The 13,578-nt window shown below is 39.4% G+C and overlaps 1 protein-coding gene across 13 annotated transcripts in view; it reads right to left on the minus strand.

The window, feature by feature from the left end:
- Mbtd1 (mbt domain containing 1) overlaps positions 1-13,578 on the minus strand; it is a 68,748-nt gene that overhangs the window by 40,357 nt on the left and 14,813 nt on the right. For 12 of the 13 annotated variants that reach the window (XM_087910099.1, XM_087910097.1, XM_087910098.1 and 9 more), the window contains one exon: positions 3,679-3,878. In XM_087910099.1, coding sequence (XP_087766225.1) covers positions 3,679-3,878 — 200 coding nt within the window. The remainder of the gene's footprint in view (positions 1-3,678; positions 3,879-13,578) is intronic. The other variant, XM_087910104.1, reaches the window with a different exon arrangement.

Below are 13,578 nucleotides of genomic sequence, written 5' to 3' on the forward strand. Positions count from 1 at the left end.
GGATATAGTTCAGTGGAAGAACACTAGCATGCATGAGGCCCTAGGTTTAGTCCTTAGTACTGCCTAAGAGAGAGAGAAAACCAAAAAAATCCACAGGTTAATGTTCCACCCAAATGGTTAAAGTTTAACGAGCACTTATACATCTTTGAGAAATGGAAACAAGACAAAACACTAAAAATACAAGGAACTGGCAATGAATATGGGGTGTCTCTTACGAGAAAAAAAAAAGAATGGTTTGTACAAATTATATGTCATTAAAAGATTTGCAATTACCTACATTAAAAAAAGTCTGCTGCAGTGGTACATTGTTTTGTTCCTAATACTTAGAAGGCAAAAGCAGGCCCTGTCTCCACAATGAGTTCCAGGCCAGCCTGGTTTACAGTGAGACCCTGTCTCTCAACAAAACCAAACTAGTCAAGTGGATAATGAATCCTTGACAAGAATTATACAACGTCAACTACAGTGCTCTTTTGTGGTAAGATTTCCACACTGGTATGATATCATCAAGCCACAGCAAGAATATGTAGAAATAGAATTAAGCTTTTTTTCCCCCCCTTGAGACAAGGTCTCACTATGTAGCCCTGGTTGGCTTGGAATTCACTATGTATTCTAGGTTGGCCTTAAACTCACAGAGATCTGCCTCCCTCTGCTTTCCAAGTGCTCGGAGTAAAGATGTACACCACCATATCAAGTTCAGTATTTCTGACAAAAGTTTTCATATAGCTTTGTTGATCATAACTGAGAAATGTCAGACAGAGTAGAATACACCTAGGAAATCCTTCTTTTCTGGTTTGTGGTGCTAGATTTAATAGATTTAACATAGTATCTTTCCATGCAAGGAAAGAACTTTACTGCTGAGCCACACATCTATTTTTCCCTAGGTACATTTTTTTTGTTTGTTTCTTTTTTTTGTTTTTGAGACAGATCAAGTCATGACTGACATATTATGTAGGCCAGGTTGGTCTAGATAGACCTCACAGAGATCCTCCTGGCTGTCTCCAGAGTGCTGGGATTAAAGGAGTGCACCATCATCCCTGGTTCTAGGCACATTACATTTTAACTGACTGGCCAATAGACCAGGCTGGCCTCAACTTCTCAATTTGCCTGCTGCAGCCTATCAAGAGCTGGGATTATTGAACGAATTACCACAGATGATCCTAGTGGGTGTTGATAAATGAAATTTTGTGCTAGTGTAAACATGATGCATGCTTGTGTGTGTGTGTGCGCGTGCATGCCTATGGCCTGTGTGTGTGTGTGTGTAAGCCAGGGGTCAACGTCGGCTGTTGTTCCTTAGATGCCATCTACCTTGTTTCTTTGAGCCAAGTCTGGCTCAAAGCTTGTCAAGTAGGTTAGGCTGACTTGCCAGTGAGCTTCATGGATTCACCTGTCTCCACCACCCTAGTGATGGCTGAGATTATGGGTGAACACGATCAGATTTGCTTTTTTACATGTCATCTGGAGATCAAACAAGGTCCTCGTGGTTATATAGCATGCACTTTACTGACTGAGCCATTGTCTTAAACAGTGAAGTTGATTTTTATAAAAAATTTGTTTCTGAGATAGACTCCCTGTGTAGTTCACGTCGATCTTTCTGCCTTTGTCTCTTCAAGTGTTACCACTGCAGCCACTTTTAGCTAAGTACACTTTTTTATATGGTTTGTAGAACCCTGTACCAGGCTCTACCATTCATTTTCGGCTTCTTAGCTGAAAGACAGTAGGATGTATAAAATAGGAGTATCACATCTGTAAATCATACACAGCTGAAAAATTAATGACATAGCATCCAACATAGATGACAGAATTAAAAATTTCTACAATCAAAGGTTAGTAAGAAAGAGGCTTTCAAGAAGAGAGATTCAAAGACCCAAGATTGGTTTAGGTTGGTTTACATATGCCATAAAACAACGGCCAGGCAGTGGTGTTGCATGCCTTTAAGCCTAGCACTTGACAGGCAGAGGTAGGTGGACCTCTGAGTTCAAGGCCAGCCTGGTCTACACAGTGAGTTCCAGGATTACACAGTGAAACCCTGTATCAAAAAACAAAAATAAAACCCAAAGGTTTTAAATAAACCTTTGTTTAAATAAAAACAAAGGCAACAGCAACCAGTGAGCTGGCTCTGTAGGTAAAGGCACTTGTCAAGCCAAGTGTGGCAACCTGAATTGGACCTCGCATGCACATAACGGTGGAAGAGAATTGACTACACAAAGTTGTCTTTCTGATCTCTCCTAGTGCACTATGGCATGTGCACCAACATATGCACCTCTACCTTTGTATCCCCACCTCTCAATTAAAAAAAAAAAGAAAGAAAGAAAAAATGCTAAGTATCTATGAACTGAAATTCAGTATTATTTCAGAAAAAGCCAGTGACTTAACCACAGTGTCCTGAAGAAGACAGCAAGGCTGAACTACCTTTTGGCTCCATCACAGTGTAGCCAGCCATTTGTTGGAGGTGATTCTTTTATTTCCTTTTCTTTTCTCTTCTCTCCTCTCTCCTTTCCTTTCCTTTTCGAGACAGGGCTGTCTTGGAACTCTCTCTGTAGACCAGGCTGGCCTCAAACTGACAGAGATCCTCCTGCCTCTGCCTCCCGGGTACTAGGATTAAAGGCATGTGCTACTACCTCCTGGCTGCTGGAAGTGTTTGGAGGATGGGGTGCTTTCAGTGGGACTAATGACAGCACTAGGCAAATCAGGAGGAGCTGTTCCTATTAGCAAATAATCTGAGTATTGCTAGGAAAAAGTGGCCAGGATACTGATGAATGGAATTACTTTGATACTAAAAGAAATGGAGGAAACGACTGTGGTTATTTGATATACATCAGAGACACATCAAAGTAACTGGTCTAGTGTGAAGAGATGTTGTTATAAAAAAATTAGAATTATTTTGGCAGCTTGATTTCAAAAAGTAAAATAAATAAAACAAAAGCAGGTCACTTTCTTCATAAGGTTAATTCTCAATACACATGTACACATGCTTTTTTATTTGTGGTCTCAATGATGGAATCCAGGACATTTGTATGCTAGCTGTATTTGTATTTGGCTCCTAGTTTAGCCTTAAAAGTAACATTAAAACAAAATGAAAAAAGTCACAACAGGGCAATTCTGATTCAATAAAAAGCATATTCTAGTACTGAGGACCACTAAAAATGAGACCACTTTCTGTGTAAGACAGGCAGCACCTCATCACTGGAGGTGATAACTTATCAACTGGGCATGGCGAGGCAAGTGAGGCAGGAATAGGATCTCAAGTTCCAGGCCAGCTTGTGATTCACAGTGCAACCTGTTCTGAAAATCAACAGCCAATCCTCAACTGCTCCGCCGCTCCCCTCCAATCTTGATGAACCATCACAGAGAAGCCCTATCCTATCTCAGTGTTTTTAAAAACACTATGATCCTTCTCACTTTCAGCTCTATAGGGATAGTCATTAACTGAATTTATGTCTTATAATATCCTAAAGGAGAGGCCAGACATGGTGCCACTGTTTATAATCCCAGCACTAATGGAGACAAAGACAGAATGATAGTGAGTTCTCCACCAGTCTGCCTTACATAGCAAGACACTACCTAAAAATAAAATAACTAAACCAACCTAAAACAAACAAACAAACAAAAAACCCAAACATGAAATGAAAACACCCTCAAACACAAAGTCAAGCAGCCGGTAGATGTGTAGACACTCACCCATGCCAGATTTACCATCTGGGTATGTGTAGACTTGTCCATTATTTTTGATAATTGGGAGATTGGAAGGTAAAGGAGCAACTTCTTCTTCACTCTCTTCGGAGCTGGAGCTGCTACTTGTGTCCTCACTGCAGCTATCATAGCCGTCAAACATCCCGAACGAGTCTTCTTTTTCTTTTCGATTGTGAAGAATGTTCTGTCTTTGTAAAGAAACCAGTGACATATGACACAGTGCTAACATATAGCTCTTTACAAGCCCTTAATACAAACTGTTAAGTGAGATTTGACAAATGAAATCTAGAACTGAGAATAGAAATTTTTGTTTGCTTATTGGTATAGGGTCTCTGTTACAGCTCGGGTTGGCCTCAAACTCAGGTGATTCTCCAACTTCAGTTTCTCAAGCTGCTGGGAATATAGGTGCAGGCCTAGCAGACAACATTATCTTTTAATGAAACATTAAACACTGTGGCAAAATGAACTTCTCTACTATGAGACACAAACTAGTTTGCAAATTTAATAATAATCAGAGAACTGAGACTGATATAATGATTTGTGTATTTAATGAGGCATGTCCCACTTCCCCTCAAAAAAATTACACCAGATCCATTCTTTTAAAAAAAACGAGATACAGTTGGGTGGTTGTGGAGCACAGATGCAGAGGCAGGTGAACCTCTGAGTTTGAGACCAGCCTGGTCTACAAAGAGAGTTCCAGGACAGTTATGGCAGTTACACAGAGAAATTCTGTCTTGAAAAACAAAACAACAAAAGAGATACAAACATTATTTCTTAATTTTCCTTTTTTCCCCTAAATTCTAAATTTCTTAAAAAAATTTCAAAAAATGCACGTGGATGTTTTTGTCTGCATACCAATTGTGTGCCTGGTATCCATAAAGGCCAGAAGAGGTTGATAGATCCCCTGGAACTGAAGTTATATAGACAGTTATGAGCGGTCATATGGGTGATGGGACCCGAACCTGTGTTCTCTGGAAGAGTGTCAACCACTGAGTCATCTTATTTTGAGACAAAGTTTGTTTGTAAGGCTGGCCTCAATCCTCCTGACAGTCCGAGTGGCTGAGATTACACAAGTGTGTCTTTGGTGCCCAATTTGGTTTCTCAGATCACATAATGTAACCTCAAAAACACTGACTTAGGTGCTTCCCTTGGAAATTTTTGCATGCACCAATAAAAGTAACTCCCAGCTCCTTTATAGCACTTGTCTGTTGTTCTGAGCAACTTTTGGATAGTTTTATAAATCAAATCTATCTTCGAAGAGTTAAAATTTGATACTACTGGAATATTTAAAAAGGAGAAATCAGACTGTAAAGGCAATTCCAAAAGAAAATTTTTGTTAATTGACCCTGATGACGTAGGTGGTAGGGAACAGGCTAATCTTTATTTGATAGTGTGGTGCTATGAACACAGAATTCTGACCCACTTGCCAATTTTACTTGAGACTCAAGTTTCTTCTTAGTTACCAGCAACTACTCATCAAACACACGTGTACCTCATTGTAACTGTGCATACAGCAGACATGGTTCTCATAAATGGTGTCATGGACTGAGAAATGGAACAGTTATGGGCAACAGAATAACTAAGATGGAGCATATTCAATGGTGATACCATCCTCAGTGAAGTGTTGCATAGTACGTTCTTCTGGAGATAAGGCCTTTCTTTTGGAAGGAAGCTTGTTAAGACACAGGATGTTCTAAATGGGGGTAAATGTCATCTTTTAAGGAAACTCCTTAAGCTCAGGAAGTAAGCAACTCAAGGCTGCAGGAAGTCCCTGAAACTGACCAGATAGCTAGATGCCCCCTTCCTAAACATATAAGTACTAAGAATTGCTGAGAGACACTGTCTGGAAGAGGCAAGAGAGCAGCAGAGCTACATGTAGTTTGTGTAGTAGTCTCCAGGTTTCTAGCTTTTGTGAGCTGTTACCCATGCTGGGGTATGCTTTGGTGGTGCATATTATTTGGTGATGCATAGCTGTTATTGAGTCATTTCTGTTCCTTCTAAGTAACTCCTTACCCATAGCCCTGCAAGTAACCCCAATAAAACTAACTGACTCACCAAGTTGGAATTTGGTGGTATCCTTACTTTGATTTGTCATTAGTGCCTATCTGAGGTAAGTAGGCATTTGCTCATGTCTCCCCAGAAATAGTGTCATACAACATGAGGTAAGAAACAAAGGGTGACCCTTGAATATCTTCTGTTGAAACAGGCAGAAGGATCAAGATAAAGGATGATGAGTTGGGCATAGTGGCTCATGCTTTAATCTCAGCATTAGGAGTAGGTTGGGGTATAGTGTGGTGTGAGAGTGTAAATATGTGACTGAAGAGGTAAATGGATCTCTGTGAGTTTGAGGTCAGCCTGGTCTCCATTGTGAATTCTAGGGCAGCCAGGGTTACATAATAGAGAACTCTGTCTAAAACTAAAACCAAAACCAGAAGATAAAGGATTTGGGGCTATAATAACCTAGATACATTAATAGTGCAGCTATGCCTATCATGAGAGGAATGGAGGTGATATACAGGATGCTTTGCAGTGAGGTCATAATAGTCCTTTTAGGTTAACTCAGGTCAGGATTCTTTTCCCCACAGAGCCAAGAGAAGACCGTATAAGAACGATTTATGACAGTATATGATTTACAGTGTTAATACCAGCTAGACTAGACTCTGAATCTCAAATAAATTCATGCAGAAATATCCATAAAGACTTCACGGAGGCCAGTGAGATAGCTCAGTGCTTGTAGCACAAGCCTAATAACCTGACTTCAGTCCATGGACACCACAGTGGAAGGAGAGAACCAACTACTGGAAAATTGATCTGTGATCTCCACAAGTGCCATGGCATGTGTGCACTGGTGCTATGTACACACATGCGCGCGCGCGCGCGCGCGCGCACACACACACACACACACACACACACACACACACACACACACACACACAAATAGACCAATAATAAGCCCAGCACTAGCAGATCTGTAATTTGGGGGCCAGCCTGAGCTTCAGGATAGATAGGGCTATACAGAAGGACCTTGTCAGGGCTGGAGAGATGGCTCAGAGGTTAAGACCATTGCATGCTCTTCCAAAGGTCCTGAGTTCAATTCACAGCAACCACATGGTGGCTCACAACCATCTGTAATGAGGTCTGGTGCCCTCTTCTGGCCTGCAGGCACACACAGAATATTAAAAAACAAAACAAACAAACAAACAAAAAACAGAAGGGCCTTGTCTCAAACAACGACAAAAAAAAAAAACCAAAATGAAACAACAACAAAAAAATCCCCGTAAACAAAAAAAAAACCCAAGTCCCCAAAACAAAAAAACTTCTCCCAAATAAAGATCCTCCAAGTTTTCATATATGCCCACTACACATTCAGTTCATTTAGCAAGTAATACGCGTCAACTCAATAGTTTATTCTAACCCTACTTTGAGAAATTATTATCTTGAAATTTCAAGGGATTAAGATTCCAAATGACAGTTTTAATAATTACAGACCGTTAATATTTTTAAAAGAGTTAATGCCAGATATGCTTTCTAATTTGCCTTCTGTTGCTGTGGTAAATACTACGACTAAAAGCAACTTGGAGAGGAAAGGTTTACCCTGCTTACATTTGAGCCCATCACTGACAGAAGTGAGGACAGGAACTCAAAGTTAGAACTGAAGCAGAGGCAATGGAGGAACACTCCTTACTGTATGGTCTTCTTTCTTACAGAGTTCGTGTACACCTGCTTAGGGATGGTACCTCCTGTGCTCCCCTCCCGTCCTCCCACAGTGGGCTGGGTCCTCCTATAACAATAAGTGTTCCACAGACTTACAACAGGTCAGTCTGACTTGAGCAATTCTGAGGTTCGTTTTCCCAAGGTCATTCTAGGCTTGTCAAGTTGACAATAAAGCTAACCAGCTAACCATCTGTTATTCCAACACTGAGGGCTGAGGCAGGAGGATCACAAGTTTAAGGTTAGCATCTGTTACATAAAGTAGCATGATCATTTAGAATTTTTTTTGTGCTTTCAAGGTGTTTTAGAGCCTTTAATATAATTATAGACATTATTAAAGAGGATATACAGTATTCAGTAAACATCTAGTTTATTCTGAAGGGCTAAAGTTTTAGAGGAATGCTTTCTGACCTTTTCTAAGGTCCTACCACACACAGAAAAGATCTTATAAACAAGTGAGAGAACAATTCCCTGGACAAACCTAGGCTGAGAAATCTGGCTATGCCAACATATCATGAGTATTTGACATATTTGTAAACGTTAAAAAAGGTTTTTTTATTATTATTTTTAGTTATTAAGTATAGCGTGTGAGGGTAGTGCCCATGGAGGACAGAAGAGCTCATACCTACTGGAGTTGAACTGCAGGTGGTTGTGACATGAACTTGGTTTTTTTGGTATATATGGTATTATTTCATTATTGTTATGTATATATGGGTGTTTTGCACCACATTTATGCCAAGTGCCTGCAGAGTACAGAAGAGGGTACTGGGTCCCCTGTAACTAGAGTTACAGATGGGTAGATGCTGGGAATTAAACCTGGAAAAGCAGCCAGTGCTCTTAACCACTAAGCCACAACTCTACCCACAGAATTCCTTTTCTTTTTTAAAAATAACTATAGATAGTCCTATCCTGTTGAGTAAGTCTGAGCAATTACTCTATATTGTATGAAGATCCCCCACGGCAAGAAGTGGCTGCAGTCTACCAGTACTTCCAAAGCTGAAACTACTTTAAGTTTTATCAGGTGACAGTGATCTATAATTCAGGCAGTTGTAATTTTCAGATTTGTCAAATATTACCAAGTAATCAATTATCAGACATGCAACCACCAACTATCAGTAGAAACAGAATGCAGGTCAGAAGAGGTTGTTGAATCCCCTGAAACTGGAATTACAGGCAGCTATAAAAGTGCGAGTTAATTGCAACTGGACTTCTGCAAAAACAGTGCTCTTAACCCCAGAGTGGACAACAACGAGTTCAGTCAGGGCCAGTGAGACAATTTAGCATGTTAAGGTCACGAAGCCTGGCACCTGAAATAGATTCTCAGGACTGAGCAGTGGAAGGAGATCAACTCCTGTATACTGTCCTCTTATTTCTACACAATCAGAGGCATGCATGTCCTATGCTCTTCCTCTCAAAAAAGAGTTCAAGACAGAGAATCCAAAATTCAATTAACAAACACATTCAGAAAACAAAGTAAAACAGATGGATGAAATACCATTTCTGTACTCTAAAAGGGCATGTAACTCCAGCCTAATATATACCACATAAAAAGACTGGTAGAAAACTGGAAATTGAAACGCAAAAATACAACTTACAATATTATCAAAAGTTATGAAATACTTAGAAATAATAAATGTGGCAAAAGAGAAATGAGAAAATAGTGTCAACAAAATAAAGATCTAAATGGAGAGGAGGATCATGTTCTTGAACTAGAATTAGTATCACTAAAAGGCCAACTGTTTTTCTTTTGGATTTTTGAGACACGGTCATACTTGGTAGACCAGGAGCTCATGACAATCTTTCTGCCTCAGTCTTCGAGTGCTGGAACTACAGGCTAAGTCCCCATATCTTGAACTAGCTCAGTTCTTTCAAAACTGATTTACAGATTTAACCCAGTCTAATCATAACCTTACCATACTTGATAGAAACTGACAACCTGATTAATTATTATGCTATCTGGACAGTGGGATTTTGTCACGACCACAGACTGAGAGATCAATAAATAAAGTAGACTAACCCAGAAATTGACATACACTCAAATGAAAATGAGATACTTTTATCCACATTCCACATCCAACTATATGTTGGAAGTTGCCCATACACATAATATAAAAAAATAAAGTTAAGAGAATAAGAATAAGGCAATCAGAGACTGGGAGGAAGTATTTGCCAAGGATTTGTACTTAGATAAGAACAGCAACAAGTATTGAAACTCAGAGAGCTCAGTCGGTGGAGAGCTTACCTAGCACGCCCTGAGTTTTGAGGTTGCACAAGCCCTGAGTTTGGAGGTGAAGTCAGGAGGATGGCTAGTTCAAGGTCATCCTGGACCACAATCCAATTTGAGGCCAACCTGGACTAAATAAGACCCTATCTCAAAAACAAAACAAAACAAAACAAAACCCCCCCAATCTCCTTAATGAATGGCTGGTGACATAAACTTGTCATCCCAGCTACTTGAAAAGCTAAGGCAGAGAACTCCAAATCTGAAGACAGCTTGGGCAATTTACCAAGACCTTACCTTACATAAAAGAATTAAAAGAAAAAATAAGGACTGATAATATAACTGGACTGTGCACAAGGCCCTACCAAGTACTGAAAGAACAAGCAAGCAAACAAAAATATAAACCAAAACAGAACAGTGTGGGGCCACTCCCAGCACTTAGGCTAGAGGCAGTAGGAGTTCAAGGTCATCCCTCTTCTACAAAATGAGTTCTGGGTCAGACAGCTTAGTGTACAAGAAACATTATCTAAAACAAAACAAAACAAACCTACAGACAGAACAAAACACACAACCAAAACAATGAAACAAAACAAAATCACTTTACTGACTAAAACAATCTATTTTAAAAATGAGGCAAAATACTTAACAGACATTTCAAAGTTACTCAGATGGCAAATAAAAACATAAAAAGCAGCTTAATATTCTTAGCTATTGTAAAATGTAAATTAAAACCATGAGACAGACTGACTGAATTGCAAAGCCTGTAATCCCAGCATTTATGCCTCTAAGACCAACCCGTACAAGGCAGAGGAAGACCAATGCTTGAGGCTACTTCGGGTTATACAGCAAACTTCTGTGTAAAAGCAGCTAGAGATAGGGCTCAGTGGTTAAGAGCACGGGCGACTCTTGAAGATGGATCTGGGTTTGATTCTTAGAACCCACCAAGTGGTTCATAGCCATCTGTAACTCCAGCTGTAGGGGATCTAGTGCCACCTTCTGACCTCCACAGGCACCAAGGATATATATATACATGGTGCATTTATATATGCAGCACACATAAAATGAACAAACTGACTTTAATTCCTGCAGAGGTAGGTGGATCTCTGAGTATGAGTTGCAGGACAGCTGTGGCTACACAAAGAAACCGTGTCTTGAAAAGACAAAAATCAAAAAATGGATAGAAGTTGTAGCCTAGCTGGTAGAGTGCTTGCTTAGGAAGACTGAAGCCCTGGTTTGACTGATCCTTAGCAAAGCACAAACTGGGTGTTGTGTCACATATCTGTAATCCTAGCATTTGGGAGGAAAAAAATGTTCACTATCGGGGGCTGGAGAGATGGCTCAGAGGTTAAGAGCATTCATTGTCTGTTCTTCCAAAGGTTCTGAGTTCAATTCCCAGCAACCACATGGTGGCTCACAACCATCTGTAATGTGGTCTGGTGCCCTCTTCTGGCCTGCAGGCATACACACAGACAGAATATTGTACACACAATAAGTAAATATTAAAAAAATTGTTCACTATCATTCTTAAGGATGAATCCTAGACTCTGTCTCTCAAACACCACTACCACCACCACCTTCACTTCTGAAGAAAGTAGAAATCTATATACACATACATATAACATAGAAGTATATATAAACGCACATTTAAGGTAATCGTGAATTTATACTTTTACTTCCAATTCTTAATTTACACTCCAAAAGACTTTTCCTTCTCTTCCCAGTCTATATGCATTTTTTTTCCAAAGAGAGAATGTTGTCTTGAGATAAAAACCAACTTATTCAAGCCTTTTATTTGGTATGTGTGTGGTATATCCATATGTTTTTGTTTATGTACGTGAACATGCATGAATCACAAGGTCAGCTTGTGAAGAGGTGTCCTTCTCAATCCCTCTCCACCCTATTTGTTGAGATGGTATCTCTCACTAACTGAAAATGTAAAAAGGTAAAATGGCTGCCCAAAGAGCTCTAGGAATCTATTGTTCTTTACCTTCCCTAGTGCTGAGATTACATGAGTCTGTGGTGGTAACAAATAAAGCTTGCCTGAAAATAAGAGTGCGGAGTTAGCCACTAGTTAGCCTTAGAGACCAGGCAGTGGTTGTACACACCTTTAATCTTAATACTCCCAAGACAGAAGCAGGGGATCTCTGTGAGTTCAAGGCCACCCTTGGCTACACGAAATTCAATCAGTCTAAAACAGAAAGAGGCAAGCAGTGGTGGCTCACATTTTAATCCCAGCACTAGGAAGGTAGAGACAGGAAGTGATATGTCTAGGCAAAGAGAAGAATGTAAGGTGGGAAGAGACAGGATCTTGCCTCCTTCGGTCTGAGGTCTCCGTAGAGGTAAAAAGTCACCTTTACTTCTCTGATCTTTCAGCATTTACCCTGAGATCTGACTCCAGGTTTTTTATTATTAAGACCAATTAGAATTCGCGCTACAGGCGTCCATTACCATGCTTGGCTTTTTACATAGAGGTGGGGATCCAAACTCAGGCCTTCTTTTGCAATGCAAGCTCTTTATCAATAGGGGCATCTCTCCAGCCCCTCCTGTCTTTCTTATATCAAAATTTCATAAACGGTAATCTACATAGAATATATCATTCCTTTCTTTGTAAAAATATCTAGTTTTTGAAATTTTGCATGCTCCAATAAACTTATATATATGTGTGTGTTTTATATTATGGAAAGTAAACAGCTAGTATATAATACAGTTGCAAAAGACAAAAACTTGGAAAGAAAACATTAGTACATGCAATCATGTTATACATAGTTAAAGTCCCTTCAAAAGAAATTTGACCAGATCTGGTTTTGTTCCAGCAATATCTAGAACACTATTTTCCCCAAGCCTACCCAGGGGGATATATTCTCATTTTTGTTAAACAGATGGATGAAAATAATCTGTCAGTATAGTCCTTTACACTTCTTTGGAAAGAAATAATGTCAAACTTTCAGGAAGACTGGAAGAACTGCACAACAAATGCCTTTGCGCTCAAATTTACTAGTAACATTTTGGCCCATTTATTTGTTGTTCTCTCTGAATACATAGTTTAAACCACATACACTACCCCTAAGAATAAGAATATTCTTTCATACTTACACGATGGTTTTCAGCTTTAGGAATTTTATTAATAACTTATATTAATACTCTATTAATAATACTGTACTTTTCTGTCAGGCCTAATCTAGCATTTGGAAAGCTGAGGCAGGAAGAATCTGAGTTTGAAGTCAACATGGGTTACATACATAGCAAGTTCCATGCTGACTTGAGTTATGCAAAAAAATTTAAATAACTCAAATAAACAACTTTATCACCACCTCCAAAAACAAACCTAGCAATTAGGGAACTAATTGCTAATTCATCATCCATATTCTGACCGACTTAATTAATAATGTCTTTGGAAGTTTATTTATTTATTTTTGAGAACACAGGTTCTTTCATTTTTTAATAGAATTTTCTTTCCAGTTTGAGGTTTAGCTGATATTTCTTCATTAAGTTATACACTGCCATAATAGTGATGACCTGTTTACAAAATATTGCATCTTGAGGCACAGGATGGCACCTAATGGCACCTCACTGGTGGGATTAACTCTGAATAGTTGGTAAAGGTCTAGTCTAGTTTTCTCATCCTTTCCCTAGGACACTAACATGCAGATATTTTTTAAAGGTTTGTTTGGTTTCTTTGAGACAGGTTTTTTTTGTTTTGTTTTTAAAATATTTACTTATTTGTTTATTATGTATACAGTATTCTTTCTGCAGGCCAGAAGAGGGCACCAGACCTCATTACAGATGGTTTTGAGCCATCATGAGGTTGCTGGGAATTGAACTCAGGACCTTTGGAAGAGCAGGCAATGCTTTTAACCGCTGAGCCATCTCTCCAGCCCCGAGACAGGGTTTCTCTGTGTAGCTCTGACTGTCCTGGATCTTACTATGTAGATCAGGTTAGCATTGAACTCACAGAG

This window comes from Myodes glareolus, chromosome 9, assembly GCF_982192425.1.
Source record: "Myodes glareolus chromosome 9, mMyoGla1.1, whole genome shotgun sequence".
NCBI classification, from domain to species: Eukaryota; Metazoa; Chordata; class Mammalia; order Rodentia; family Cricetidae; genus Myodes; species Myodes glareolus.